A 15,780-nucleotide genomic window follows, 5' to 3' on the forward strand; every position below is an offset into this window, starting at 1 on the left:
GTTAAGGAAGTTCCGAAAGTCCCTGAAAAGAGACAAAGGGAAGAGAGACCGTACTTTAAGCACACAGGGCATATTCCAGAAGGCAGCAAAGCAGTGCAGTCATGGAACTGAATGCAGCTCAGAGAGGTGGGGACCCTAAAAACGGCCAATGCTCAAGCAGGAAATGGCTTTCCAAGCACAGAGGGAAGGAAGCTGCAGGAAGGGTTAGAAAAGGCACCACTGGGGCTGGAGAGATAGCATGGAGGTAAGGCGTTTGCCTTTCATGCAGGAGGTCATCGGTTCGAATCCTAGTGTCCCATATGGTCCCCCATGCCTGCCAGGAGCAATTTCTGAGCCTGGAGCCAGGAATAACCCCTGAGCACTGCCGGGTGTGACCCAAAAACCACAAAAAAAAAAAAAAAAAAAAAAGAAAAGGCACCACTGACCAAACAGTTGATATTTAGGAAATGGATGCTGAAGGAAGCACCCTAGGGCTCTCGGCTCCCCAATAGGAGACTAGAAAAGTTTATCCCTACAACACATCTCCCCCAGGACATATCCAGTGGTGCTCAGGGGTTACTCCTGGCTCTGTACTCAGGAATTACTCCTGGTGGTGATCACGGACCATTCAGAATCCCAGGGATAGAACATGGGTCGGCCACATGCAAAGCAAGAGCCCTGCTGCTATAGTAACTCTCCAGTTCCGCTACTTCTTCGTGGGCTGCAATGGCAGTACTGAGAAATGACCTGAACCAGGTTTGCTGTGCTCTGAGGATGGTGGTGCCAGGGACTGAACTCAGGGCCTCACACTCAAGGCATGTGCTCTCCCATTGCGCTCTACCTTTTCAAGTAGCTGATCTCTTTCAGGAACTTGAGGAAGAGACTCACCCTGTTAATGAGTGGAAGACATGTAAACATCTGATGGACTCTTGTTCTATCACTCTGGCAGCCAAAAGAAAACACCATTGTCAGAGGCCGACCAGCATCAGGAGAGATCAACACCCCACAAGCACCTCCCAGCAACCAGGTCATGAGGTAGGCCTCAGCCTCCACTGATATGCCTTTCCCTACCCACAGGATGAAATGCCTCTCCAGCAGGCCACAGAGGCAGGAGCTGATATCAGGGCACTGCTTCTCAAGATGTCCCAGAGAGACTGAAGGAGCCACAGCAGATGCAACCCAGGCCCATAGTCCTCAGCCAAGTGCACCTGGAGATATCCCACACCCCTTCCTCGGTTGGCAGCAGACAATACTGGAGTCCAAGGCAAATGAACAGCCTTGGAATGGGCAGGGGGAGCCCACACTGCCTCCCCCCATTCTGATGATGCTCCCATAGTCTGCTAAGCCACTGTTAGACCTACTGAGAACCACAGAGGGATGCGAGCACAGTCCAGTCAGATGGAAGTCAATTTTCTTTGTTGTTCCAGGGTTTCTACTTATGGAAAAGTTAATTCAAGGCCTGACAAATTATAGGGGTAGGGCACTCTCCTTACATATGGCAGGTCCTGTTTTGGTCCCCAAAACCCTATATAGTAACCTGAGCCATCAGGTTACATCAGGTTACAGAATAACAGTACCGAGGAAAGAGCATTTCCTTGCACCAGATTCTATCACTGGCATTTCATATGGTTTCCCAAGTATCACAGGACTAATTCCTACATGTGTGCAGAGTCAGAAATAACTCCACAGCATCACCAGGTGTGCCTCCCCTGCCCAAAAAAAGGACTGGAGAGATAGTACAGCAGGTAAGGTACTTGCCAGGGACAACCTGAGTTCAATCCCCAGCACCACACATGGTACCCAGAGTGATTCCTGAGTGTAGAGGCAGAATTAACACCTGAGTACCTTGGGGTGTGGTCAAAAAAATTAAAAAAACAAAATAAAAATAAAATACTTAGAAATGAATGTGACAAGGGCCAGAGAGACAGCATGGAGTTAAGGCATTTGCCTTTCATGCAGAAGGATGGTGGTTCGAATCCCGGCATCCCATACGATTCCCCGAGCCTGCCAGGAGCAATTTCTGAGCGTAGAGCCAGGAGTAACCCCGAGCGCTGCCGGGTGTGACCCAAAAAAAAACAAAACAAAAACAAAAAAAAAAAAGAATGAGGCAGCTAGCTCTTCAAGCCCATGTTTACATATCTTGCTTGCCTATCTGTGTCTCTCTGTTTGCCTATTTCCACTCTAGAGAAGCCTATGTACTCTCTCAAACATGTACTTCTCTTTCTCTCCACTCACATCTTTCTAGAATCTAGAAAAATATCAATAAAATTTTGCTTCACTAAAAAGAAAATAAAAAAGAAAAGTTGGTTCCAAAACAAAAGTTAAAAAATAAAATAATTGGGGACCGAAGAAAGTACAGCAGGTAGGGCACTTGACTTGAACATTGCCAACTCAAGTTGGCTACCCAGCACCCCATATAGTCACCCAAGCCACACCAGGAGTGTCCGTCAAGCACAGAGCCATAAATAAGTCCTGAGTATTACTGGGTGTGGCCCCAAAACAAAACACAGAACAAAGGCTGGAGCACCTACATCGGGTAGGGCATTTGCCTTGCATACAGCCAACCCCCAAGCCTGCCCAGAATGATCCCTGAGCTCAGAGCTAGGAGTAACTCCTGAGCACCACTGGGTGTGGCTGGCCCCAAAACTAAAATAAAAAAAAAAAAAAAATAATAATAATAATAAGAAGAAGAAGAAGAAGAAGAAGAAGAAGAAGAAGAAGAAGAAGAAGAGGAAGAAGAAGAAGAAGAAGAAGAAGAAGAAGAAGAAGAAGAAGAAGAAGAAGAAGAAGAAGAAGAAGAAGAAGAAGAAGAAGAAGAAGAAGAAGAAGAAGAAGAAGAAGAAGAAGAAGAAGAAGAAGAAGAAGAAGAAGAAGAAGAAGAAGAAGAAGAAGAAGAAGAAGAAGAAGAAGAAGAAGAAGAAGAAGAAGAACAGCCTATACTGGGCTAGGGATGTATCTCAATTTGCAATAACCACATCTAAGGGACACTAGGTTTGTTCCACAGAACAAGGGCCCTCTATGGGGCCGGCGAGGTGGCGCTAGAGGTAAGGTATCTGCCTTGCAAGCACTAGCCAAGGAAGCACCACGCTTCGATCCCCTGGTGTCCCATATGGTCCCCCCAAGCCAGGGGCAATTTCTGAGTGCTTAGCCAGGAGTAACCCCTGATCATCAAATGGGTGTGACCCGAAAAATCAAAAAAAAAAAAAACAAAAAACAAAAAAAACAAGGGCCCTCTACACCATCAGAAATATCCTCTCTTTAGGAACTGGAGCAATAGCACAGTGGTAGGGCATTTGCCTTGCACTCTGCCAACCCGAGATGGATCTGGATTTGATTCTCTGCATCCCATATGGTCCCCCGAGCAAGCCAGGAATGATTTCTGAGCACAGAGCCAGGAGTAACCCCTGAGCAGCACTGAGTGTGACCCAAGAAACGAAAACAAACGAACAAAAAAAAAAAAAAATTCCCTCCCTTAGGGACCAGAAATAGCACAGTGGTTAGGTACTTGCTTGCTCGTGGTATGGCTGACCCAAATTCGATCCCTGGCATCCCATATGGTCCCCGGAGCACTGCCAGGAATGATGTCTGAGCACAGAGCCAGGAGTCAGCCAGGAGTCACAATTGCCAGATATGACCCCAATAAACAGAAGTATCCCCTCCCCGTGCCACAGAACAAAAATAACAACAAAAAACCCACCTATGGGGGCCAGAGAGATAGCATGGAGGTAAGGCATTTGCCTTTCATGCAATAGGACGGTGGTTCAAATCCCAGCATCCCATATGGTCCGCCAGAAGCAATTTCTGAGCATAGAGCCAGGAGTAACCCCTGAGCACTACCGGGTGTGACCCAAAAACCAAAAAAAAAAAAAAGCCACCTATGCCCATTTCATAGCCATGGCTTTGAATAGTGGGTTAGTACCAGTTCCATTCAGCAAACCATTCCTCTACTTGTCTCTTCCCCTTGATACTATCCACTAGCAAAGATGAGCTGAGTCCTCTCGCTATACAGGCACAGAACCCTTTAATTCACTTCATCTGTTCCACACTTCCACCAGTTTTCATTCCAGTGGTTGAAGTTTTTGGGATTTTTTTGGGGGGGTTACTCCTGGCTATTTGCTCAGAAATAGCTCCTGGCAGGGGCTGGCGTGGTGGTGCTAAAGGTAAGGTGTCTGCCTTGCAAGCACTAGCCTAGGACGGACCTCGGTTCGATCCCCCGGTGTCCCATATGGTCCCCCAAGCCAGGAGCGATTTTTGAGCGCATAGCCAGGAGTAACCCCTGAGGGTCACCAGGTGTGGCCCAAAACCAAAACAAACAAACAAACAAACAAATAGCTCCTGGCAGGCATGGGGAACTATATGGGATGCCGGGATTCAAACCAACCACCTTAGGTCCTGGATCGGCTGCTTGCAAGACAAACACCACTGTACTATCTCTCTGGAGCCAGTGGTTGAGGTTTTGACTCTGCTAAAACAATGATGGAAAAATAGCTGGAATAGATGGAAAAATTAGCCCATGAGACCTCAATGGGTGAGCACATGCTTTGCATGCAGGAGGCTGGATTCAATCCCCTGCACCACATGGTCACATGGTCCCAAGCACTACCTAGAATGCTTGCCAGCTCCACAAAAAAGAAGAGGGAGGGGCCAGAGAGAGAGTATGGAGGTAAGGCATTTGCCTTGCATGCACAAGGATGGTGGTTCAAATCCCAGCAACCCATATGGTCCCCCGAGCCTACCAGGAGCGATGTCTGAGCATAGAACCAGGAGTAACCCCTGAGCGCTGTCGGGTGTGACCCAAAAAAAAAAAAAAAAAAAAAAAAAACAAGAAAAAACTTCAGAAAAAAAGAAAAGAGGGAGCTGGAAAGATAGTATAGATAGAAAAGGTTCTTGCGGGCCCGGAGATATAGCACAGTGGCATTTGCCTTGCAAGCAGCCAATCCAGGACCAAAGGTGGTTGGTTCAAATCCCGGTGTCCCATATGGTCCCCCATGCCTGCCAGGAGCTATTTCTGAGCAGACAGCCAGGAGTAACCCCTGAGCATCGCTGGGTGTGGCCCAAAAACCAAAAAAAAAAAAAAAAAAGAAAAGGTTCTTGCTTTACACACTGTTGATCCAGGTTTAATCTTCAGAATCCTATATGGTCCCCTGAGCCCACCAGGAATGATACATGAGCACAGAATAGAAGTAACCCTTGAATCCTGCTGGGTATGACCAACCCCCCCCCAAAATAAAAGAGCCTCAACTTTTTTTTGGGGGGTGCACACTGTGCTGTCACTCCAGTCCCTTGACTTCATTTCATTACAATAAAATACCAAGAGTCCTGAACAGTAAGATGTTCAGTTTTGGTTCTGTGCCACCTGGGATCATGTGATACCAGGGATCAAACACCAACCTCCAGCATGCAAAGCAGTCCCACTCCTGAGCCATCTCCCTAGTGGAACCTTTTTCTAAGTAGGGGGTTTCTCCCAGGACCATCAGGCCCAGTTTGGGCCTAGAGTGCTAAGCAGAGAAGGGAGCCACTTCTGGTGGTGCTCGGAGAGCAAAGATATTTCTATACCGATTCTGGGCAGAATTCCCAGAAAGGAGGAACACCCTTGCATTCATTCAAACCTGGAGTTATCTGTCCCTCTTGGGAATGGGTAGTTGCTTCCTGATTTGGGGCCTGACCCCAGCTCCACTCTGCAGCCTAACTCCTTCCTAGTGACCAGGCGGTACCACAGTGTCTACTTGACAGAGCTAACCAATCTCAGGCACTCCTTCCAGCTAACACTCCCTTGGGTGACCCAGGTAAGGGAAAAAAACAAACATTCCTGGGCATAGAGGACACTGGAGATAAGGGACAAGGTGCTGGGAAGTGAACTGTAGGCATTTCCTCACCAAAAAAGGGCCCTATTATACAGCAGCAGCAATCCCACACCCACTCATGAGCAGGAAAGGTAGGGGTGAGGGAACCCAGGTGAGCTCAGCAAAGCTGAGCACATGTGTGCTCCAGGGCACTCATCTATGTACTTTGGGGTAACCTAATCCTGGGCACACAACGCCCTGGCCTTCCAACATTTCAGTACACACACTGCAGACACTGTGGCAGGCCAGCAGGGAGAACGAGCCCCAAATGGAGCCTCTGCCTCTGAGCTCGTCAGTTAGGGAAAGGGTCCAGCTGCTGTGGAAAGTGACTGGGAACCTGCTTCAGAGGGCGCATGGACAGAGGGGCCATGCTTCTCAATGACATTATCCAATGCATAACCTAGAGGGGCAGCCACAGAGATGGATGAGCCACATACTTTCTCTGTCTGTGGGACCAGGGTATGATGGGGGAGACAGGACTGTGAGAGTGACCCCTGGATATTCATGGAAAATCAGGAACCCATAATGTGCTTTCAGATGGAACTATCAGAACACAACACCAGAGAACTCTAGTATCCGGAATCAGTTCACCCAGATAAGCCTCTTTAAGAAAGGGCTTCCAGTTCTTAAGAATCCATTTCAACATGTCATTGTGCAGGAGAAAAGACAAAGAGGGAAAGAAAAGGTGACTATAGGGGGAAAACCATTCAAGAACCACCAAGGACCTACAACCAGTAGTGTTTGGACAGGCACCAAACCAGCAGAGAGATCCAGCAACTGAGGCTGATGGGCGGTGCTTGCACTAGCCTGGGATGGAGCCCGGCCATGGAAGCAGGCTATCTCCCATCAGTCACCTCCTGCTCTGAGTCTACATCCACTGGGGCGCTGCTTCTTCAACCTGGGCCAGCAACAGCTAGACATGTTCACCTATGGCGCAGATTGCTTCTTCCACATTCAGCAGTATCACCTCTTCCCTGAAGCCCTATTGAACTCTCAAACACAGGAGAACAAGGAAGGACACACTCCAGGCCACCTCTCAATATACCAGTGCTCTATTGATTGGTGTAGGGCAGTGGTCGGCAACCTTCGGCTCGCGAGCCACAAGTGGCTCTTTACACTTTTAATTTGGCTCTTCTGTGAGCCTGGCCACTCCAAGAGTCAGGACTCTGCTCCCAGCCTCTGTCAGTGCGTGCTTTGTGTGCAGCTGCCGGCTCCAAGAATGTAAGATGATACCCAGTATCAACCCTAAACAAAGGTGTCCCCCAAATGTCATCCTTTCTTAAACATCTTCCTTTGATATGTGAAAGCCCACTGAATATGTACTTTTGTCTTTCTCTCTTGACCTGAAGCCTCCTGGTATTGGGAATTGGTTTTAATAAAGAGGCAGAGAGTTCAAGGTAAAAGGCCATGGTCTCTATGATCATCCTTTCCTGGCTATCTTGGTTTATTGTTTCTTTCCTGCTACCCTGCTTCTTCTGACCAGGTTGGGTGGGGTTTAGAAATACAGTGCCTGGGGGCCGGGCGGTGGCGCTGGAGGTAAGGTGCCTGCCTTACCTGCGCCAGCCTAGGAGACGGACCGCGGTTCGATCCCCCGGCGTCCCATATGGTCCCCCAAGCCAGGAGCGACTTCTGAGCGCATAGCCAGGAGTAACCCCTGAGCGTCACCGGATGTGGCCCAAAAACCAAAAAAAAAAAAAAAAAAAAAAGAAATACAGTGCCTGGACTATGGACAATGTCTTGGATCATACGATAACTTGCCTGAGGCCTAGAGCTGGTCTTATGCCAGGAAACTTCAGGGGTAGGATCTCTTTGTATTTAGGCCAAGGTTATTCCTTTCCATGCCTCTCATATTTTGGTGGGCCTATGCAAACAACAATTGCCACTCTAAAAACGTTTTTACTGTGCTCCTTTGACTCTAATCCTTAAAACGCACCCACTTAAAATTTGAGGTTAGGGCCGGGCGGTGGCGCTAAAGGTAAGGTGCCTGCCTTGCCTGCGCTAGCCTTGGACGGACCGTGGTTCGATCCCCCAGTGTCCCATATGGTCCCCCAAGCCAGGAGCAACTTCTGAGCACATAGCCAGGAGTAACCCCTGAGCGTTACTGGGTGTGGCCCAAAAACCAAAAAAAAAAAAAAAATTTGAGGTTAACTTAAACTAATATTCATGTACATGGAAATGTAAAAAAATACTATGCCTCTAATGTTAAAGGAGTTACGTAAGTTTGATGGCTTTAGATTGCCTTGTGAAATATTATAATGTGCTACAATCTGGGGACTTGAGGGACAAAATAATCGCACATGGATTCTGTTTTATTTTATCTTAACGTTCTTTGGCTGAAAGTTCAAAGTTAAGATATCAGCAAGGGGACTTCTTCTGAGAATTATGTTATGGGTGATTGTCCTTCCACTGTAACTCTACCTTGTCCTCTTTCTTTGCATCTTTTGTTCTCATAATTCAAAATTAAAAAAATTAAAAAAAAATACAGTGCCTGGAGTGATCTTAAAACACATATTTTATTTTGCACAAGAGTGGGCATCTTCCATGAAGGGATTCTCAACCCAGAGTTTTCTTTTCCGTGGATTCTCATGTTCAGAGTACTCATGATTAAAGTTGTGAGCTAATGCCCTTAAATGCTGTTTTTCATATTGATTATGACTTTCTGTATAATATAAGTGCCAATCAGAAAATTTTTTACAAGAGTGGAAACATTTCAATATCTCCTTCTCAGACACAGCTATCCCAGAATCAGATTCTTTTTTGTACACATCTATCTTATGTCTCACTGTAAAAACTTGTGAAACTCCCCTGCAGAGAGATATTAAGTTCATAGAGAAAATGAACAATGTCTGCCAAATACACAAGCTTAGCTACCCATTCCTTGTCCAACTGGGGCTGTACAAAGTCAGAGTTCTGCTCTCACAGGAACTGCACTACTTCTTCCCTCTTGCCAACAAGGCGAGAGAGCTCTCTCTGGTCCTCTCTCAGTCAGTCACACACCACAGCCTGACCTTCCTACCTCACAACATGAGGCGGGGGCTCACACTCCTCAGTTTCCCCCTGCAGACAGCTCCATCTCATAGACTGGGATGAGCAGAGAACTAAGGCTGAGGGCACAACTGCCTGACTGGGGCACTATTGCCCGGAGAATCCTTCTTTGTTCAGCATAGGCTGTCTAGTGCTCAAGCCCAGGCCAGTTCTTGGGCAGGGCCTCCCATCACATGGCAGGAGACTGGGATGATGTTACAGTCTATTTTGAGGGTCACACTGAAGCATCTGAGAGGCTGGGGCAGCCACACCCTCCATGTGTCATTACAAGAAGGGAGACACCTATAGGTCCTTGAGCACTGGCTGAGCAAGTGGCTACCCTTGGAGACTCTCAGCACCAGGCCTCTGAGGCGTCCTAGGTGAAGACACAGGGCTGGCCCTTATCTCCAGGCACCACAGGCCCAGCTCTGATGTCTCTTCACCCCAGCAGACCTGCAAGAGTACCCAGCTCTGGTGACTCTGCAAAATGCAGCCAAAGCCCATGGGCTCTGCCCAGCTCTTCACTCAAACACAGGACACACACACACACACACACACACACACACACACACACACACACACACACACACACACACGTCAACCTCCTTACCAGCTGGACTCACACCATATCCAACAGGTCTAGGCTGACAGGAAAAAACTCATCAGCCCTCTAATCTGCCTGGGTTCTGCCCATCTAGGAGCCTTTCAGTCCACTCTACCAAGAGAACCCTGGACTCTCTGAGGACATTTCTAACCTAGGTCAAATTCCCTTTTGTTTTCCCTACCTCTTGAGTGGGCCAAACATATAACAGGCATGACTGCTCGAGAAGCCCTTGAAATGAAACCATCCTCATCAATTTAATAGATTTTACAAATGACATCAACAGAGCACAGACCTTTCTAGAAAGCAAAGGCACTGACAAGTGTCCCGAAGCACCCTAGTCAAAAAGTCCAGCTACTTAGAACAGATTCCCAGAGCCAACTGGAGGGTGTGTCAAGAATGCATCCTAGGGGCCAGGGGCCGGAGAGATAGCACAGTGGTAGGGCGTTTGCCTTGCAAGTGGCTGACACTGGACTGAGTGGTTCAAATCCCAGCATCCCATTTGGTCCCCTGTGCCTGCCAGCCTGCCAGGAGCCAATTTCTGAGCACACAGCCAGGAGTAACCCCTGAGTGCCGCCGGGTATAGCCCAAAAAAAACAAATATAAATAAATAAATAAATAAATAAATAAATAAATAAATAAATAAATAAATAAATAAATAAATAAATAAAAGACATCCCAGCCCACAAGCAACAAACTTCTGTAGCTGCACTAAGCACTCTGTACCTTGCAGTTCTGAAACCTCAGAACACAGGGACCCTGAAAAATCCAACTGAACATTCCTTCACTCTACTCAAATGGAATGTAATGGGGAAAGGCATCACAGACACATGCCCAGGTCCAAGGGGGCCTATTAAGACTATTCAACTAATGGAGCTAGATTGATAGCACAGCCGTAGGGCATTTGTCTTGCACACAGCCAATCTGGGACGGACCGGGTTTATCTCCAGCATCCCATATGGTCTCCCCCAAGCCTGCCAGAAATGATTTCTGAGCAGAGTCAGGAGTAACCCCTGAGCACCATTGGGTGTGTCCCAAAAAACAAACAAACAAAAAAAAGACTATTCACTGCACCCCCTATTCACTGCAGCCAGGGTAGGTCCCCACACAGTCCAGACTCCAGGCTCACCCACAAAACAAGTACAACATCACGTACTTTTCAGAGACACTTATATTACCTAGCTTTCCAAACTAGGTAAAATAGAACAAGTGGGACTGGAGAAATAGCACAGCAGTAGGGCGTTTGCCATACACACAGCCGATTCAGGATGGACAGTGGTTCAAATCAGTGCATCTCATGTGGTCCTAAATGCCTGCCAGAGGCAATTTCTGAGTGCAGAGCCAAGAGTAACCCTTGAGAGCCACCAGGTGTGACCCAAAAATCAAAAATAAATAAATAAAATAGGGCAAGTACACATCAACTAACACCAGGGTCATGGACCAAACATGAGTCAGAAACACACCTTTAGTGTCAACAGGAAACAAGAAACAAGCTGACCCATGCCTGCCCCAAAACTTCCCTTGGCCTCACCTGGCCCATAACAGCATCTAGCTGCCTCCTACCCAAAAAGTGGCTTTCAAAGGACAGGAACACAGTTCAGTAGCAGGGCACTGAAGCAAGTCACCACAGGCGAAAGAACCTAGTACCTCCTTTACTGGTTTCTAGTCAGCCTAACACAATTACCTCAGGGTGAAAAAACTGTGAACCCAGAGAGAACATAGGATTTACACACTTCTTTTTCTTTTTCTTAGGGGGGGGGCCTCACCCAGCAGCGCTCAGGGGTTACTCCTGGCTCTGTGCTCAGAAATCACTCCTGGCAGGCTCAAGGGGCCATATGGGATGCCGGAGATCGAACCAGGGTCCATCCCTGGTCAGCCACATACAAGGCAAATGCCCTACCACTGAGCTATCGCTCCAGCGCTAAGATACTTTTTTTAAAAACTGGTTAATTTTGGAGACCAGATCAATAATACAGTGTGTAGACTACTTGCCTTGCATGCAGCCAACCCAAGTTCAAACCCCTGCATTTCATAAATTCAATCCCCAGCATCCCATAAGGTCTCCTAAACACAGTCAAGAGTAAACCTTGAGCCATTCTGGGTGTGACCCAAAAACAAACAAACAAAATCATTCCTGGCTGGCTCAGGGACCATACGGGATGCTGGGGATCCAACCCGGGTCAGCCAGGCAAATGTCCTACCTGCTGTGCTATCACTCCAGTCCCAAACCTTGTTAATCTCGGGTACTGTATATACTCTCCTGAGTAACACTGGATATAAACCCTGCAAAACACTTTTTTTTTTTAAATGTGAGGGATAGGGCTTAGGGGAAAGCTCAAAGGACTGTGGAGCACATTTTGCACATAAGAACCCCAAGTTCAATTTCCAGAGCCCCACGTCCCTGAAGCATTGACAGTAGCAATCATCAAACATTGTGGGTAAGTAACTCTTCCCTCAAAAAAAATTTCTGGGGGCAGAGAGATAAATAGTACAGTGGTAGGGTATTTGCCTTGCACGCGGCTGACCCAGGATGAACCTGGGTTCGATTATGGGCATCCCATATGGTCCACCAAGCCTGCCAGGAGCGATTGCTGAGCACAGAGCCAGGAATAACCCCTGAGAACTGCCAGGTGTGGCCCAAATACAAAAACAAAAAAAAATGTTCTGGGAATAGGGGCTGGAGAAATAGCAGTGGTCGTTTGCCTTGCTTGCAGCTGACCTGGGATGGACCCAAGTTCAATTCCTGGCGTCCTATATGGTCCCCCAAGCCTGCCAGGAGTAATTTCTAAGCGCAGAGCCAGGAGTTACCCAAGTGCTGCCGGGTCTGACACAAAAATAAAAACAAAAACAAAAACAAAAAAAGTTCTGAAAATAAAAGCAGGGAGAGATTTCCAGCCACTTTATACTTACAGGGAAAACTGACAGTAAAGGACTCAAACAAAACACAATGAGAAGTGAGAACCACTTACAACTTAATCATTAAAAGCAGTTGAAGGACCCAAAAAAAAAAAAAAAAAGCAGTTGAAGGAATCCAGACATGTTTCAATATAACTTCTCAAAAGTTACTCTCTTCTCTCACTAACTTGGATGTTATCTAGGATAAGGACTATCTAACAAGAAAACAACCCACTCCCCTTTCTACAAGTTAAAGCAATGCCCGTTTCTTTAACAATTTGAAATTCCAGCACCACTCTTTCAGTCAACACAGTGTAAATTATGTTTGCACTGTGTGGTGTTGTTTCAAACACCATTCTGGAACCAGAGAAATAATACTGGGGGTAAGGTCCTTGTCTTGAAGCACACAGTCAGTCCTGATTTAATCCCCAGCACTGTCTAGTCCCTAGAGCACTACAGAAAGTGACCCCCCCCCCAGAGGGTTGAACTAGGGCCTAGACACTGTTGGGTGTGGCCCCGAACACCACCCTCCACAAGCCCCACCACAGAAAAACATTTCTAAATAAGGAGGCTCTTGTTAGTCACGATGGTCTTAGCACATTAAAGGTAGGTACTCTCATTAGATGGTGGAGAGAAAACACAGAAGCTTTGAAACCATCCATAGCAGAAGTTTCCCACCTGTGAACAGCACTAGCTAGAGATAAAAGTGAAAGATAAGGGGCTGGAGCCATACTACAAGGTAGGGCCCTTGCCTTGCACACAGTTGAGCCAGGTTCAATCCCTAGCATCCCTTATGGTCCCCTGAGTACAGAGCCAGGAGTATCCCCTGAGCACTGCAACTGTGCTCACCCTCCCCCCTAAAAAAGGTAAGATGCAATAAATAGCTTGTCATGATTAGAATTTCCAATGACAAGAATCCCGGGTTATAGCTCTCCATGGGGAAACACAGGGACAGGAACCCTATATACACAACATCACACAGCACTCTCAGGTAAGGATGTTCAAACAATACCAAGGAAGCAGACAAGAGTACTTCTGCTCCAGGAACTGCCCTTTGCTAGGCATTTCTCTTCACTAAAAGGGATAGTCCTTAGGCAAGAATCTTCAGAATTCTCAAAAATACACTCCAGATTGGCACGAAGGTCACTGGTGGGGTTGGCAAACCTCCCACCCTAGACCTAAGGCCTATGGAGGAAGTCTTTCCAAGGCAACTGCAATCATGTTATTTCACAACTAAACACCTGCTCTGTCACAATCACTGGAGGAAAAGGAGAATGGAAAAGGAAAAAAGAGAGAGAGAAGTGAAACATTCCCCTTCAGATTTCCTGTGTCTGCTTAATGCACTGTGTAAGAGGGAGCGTCCCTAATGCTGACTTTAATAAGGACCTTTTCAAAGCTGGTCCAACTGGTGTTCAAATCTCTGGACTGAAAAACAAGTTTATAAGCAGCAAGGTCACCTGATTCTGACCATGTGCACGCTGTTTACCCAGAGATGATAGGCCAGTGGCCACCTCGACTTCCATGAATGCCACAAAGACTCAACTCTCTCTTTGAAGTCGATGAGGCCTGTGCATGACTAAATGCCATAAAAAGGAAGCCTGTCTGCAGCAAGAATGCAAAAGGAGGGAAGTCACACACACAGCAAGACCTGGGGGAAGCCCCACTCTGGCCCAGAGTGATGCATTCATGGAAACTTGTTTCTCAGGCCTGTAATTACCACATTAAATCCTTACTAGAGAAGGCCCCTTTTCTTTCCCCAGGACTGCCATCCACGACACTTCTCAAGCAGTGCCTATGGTCAGGGGAGCAAACCCTCTATACTTCTGCACTCCATAGCCAAGCCCCACGTGGCCTAACAGCACCAGTCACAAGTCCTGGTCAGGAGACATAACTGGTCATGTTGACATACACAAACTCTCATCACAGAATACTCAGTGCTGGAGAAAAGGTGGCAAGAAAGGCTTACCCATCTCTTCCTTTGCTGACAATCTTCACCTCAAAGTAATAAATGCCACAGGCCGCAGGGATGGGGTGGGTGGCTCGCACAGAAGCCGCATCTTTGTGATTTTTGCCATGACCTAGTAACCAGAGGGCAAGGAAGAAATGTTAGCAGAAGCAAATGCAAATGGAAGCCTCCCACTTCACAGCTCCATGGTAACGTCACCCTCTGTGGCCAGAGGAAGGCCTTGCATATTTCAGGGAATAATTAGACAACACCAGGAAAAATACAAATGAACCTCCTTCCTCTGGCTCCTCCTGAGAATAGCAGCCCTGCCTGAGCCGGAGACACCATCTCCAACGGGGGTGCAGCCGATGTGGGTGCATGTGAGAGATCTCAGAGTGCTGTCAGCATTCTTGCCAGAATAGTCTAGCCCGGCCAGAATTCTAGGGCAGTTCTGAGACGAAGACCCCGCTACAACATTAGCACAGGAACTTCAGGGCCAATCTGGGGTGTCCGACAGACACCTAAGCCCATGAGTCCTTGGCTAATAGAGAGGCTGAGACCACCCTTTCTTCAGACACTCTCCAAACTAAGCAGGGCCCAGCTGGAGTTGGAAGCACCCCCATGGGGCTATCCTGGGCCAAGCAGAAAAGCCCAGGGCTGGAAGGTCCAATCCAGCCCAACATTGGACCTGGACACCTGCTGCGGTTCTGTAATCGTCGGAGAGAATGGCCCAGCCAGTCTGGCTGAGGCTGATCAGTCCCACCACCCCTGGGGTGCGCACCCCTAAGGGCTAAAGAAAGGCCTAGCCCGGAGCACTAGGACCAGGAAGGGGACAAGACGGGCCCGGGGAGAGCCCGGGCAACACCGCCGCCTGGGAGACGAGCGCTCCGGCCTCGTCCCCTCCGCACCTAGACAGGCCCATTACCTTTGTAGTGGACGCGGAGGTTGCCCTGGGAGAGGCCGATGTAGTTGTACTTGTCCTTGGGGCTCCAGGAGCGCGGCAGCGGCGTCTCGTGCTGGTTGACCGCGGGGTACAGGCGTTGCAAGCGCCGGCTCAGCTCCTGCTCCCCGGGGGACGGAAGCGCGGCCCCGGCGCCCCCGGCCGCGGAGTCAACAGCCTGCGGGCTCCCAGCTCCCGAGTCCGCCGTCGCTGCCGCCATCTTGGAGGAGCTGCTATTGTGTCACTGGGGGCGGGGAGCGGCGGGACCAGATCCGCCCGCTCAGCCAATGGCCCGAGAGGTCGCAGGGGCCGCTGGGAAACTGAGTCCCAATCGGGCAGCTCGCTTCCCACACTGCCGCCCTCGCCGCATTGTTGGACTACAGTTACCACAATGCAACGCTCTCAAAAGGCAGGCTACCGAGGCCCCGCGAGGAATTATGTGATATGTAGTTCAAATTGCTTATACAGTGGCCTTCCTCTGCTGAGATTTGGAGCCACGGAAAACTACAATTCCCATGAGTAACACTGCTCCGGCCTCTGCAATTTCCCCCTC

The 15,780-nt window shown here is 48.3% G+C and overlaps 1 protein-coding gene across 1 annotated transcript in view; it reads right to left on the reverse strand.

Annotated features, from left to right (window-relative positions):
• The window catches only part of RANBP10 (RAN binding protein 10), a 50,768-nt gene extending 35,306 nt beyond the window's left edge, over window positions 1-15,462 (reverse strand). Inside the window, exons 1-2 of the mRNA XM_049786386.1 lie at window positions 15,213-15,462; window positions 14,309-14,420 (exon numbers count right to left, since the gene is read on the reverse strand). Coding sequence (XP_049642343.1) covers window positions 14,309-14,420; window positions 15,213-15,447 — 347 coding nt within the window. The 5' untranslated portion in view covers window positions 15,448-15,462. The remainder of the gene's footprint in view (window positions 1-14,308; window positions 14,421-15,212) is intronic.
• Window positions 15,463-15,780: the final 318 nt, after the last annotated feature.

The sequence above is a fragment of the Suncus etruscus genome, chromosome 14, assembly GCF_024139225.1.
Source record: "Suncus etruscus isolate mSunEtr1 chromosome 14, mSunEtr1.pri.cur, whole genome shotgun sequence".
Classification (NCBI taxonomy): Eukaryota; Metazoa; Chordata; class Mammalia; order Eulipotyphla; family Soricidae; genus Suncus; species Suncus etruscus.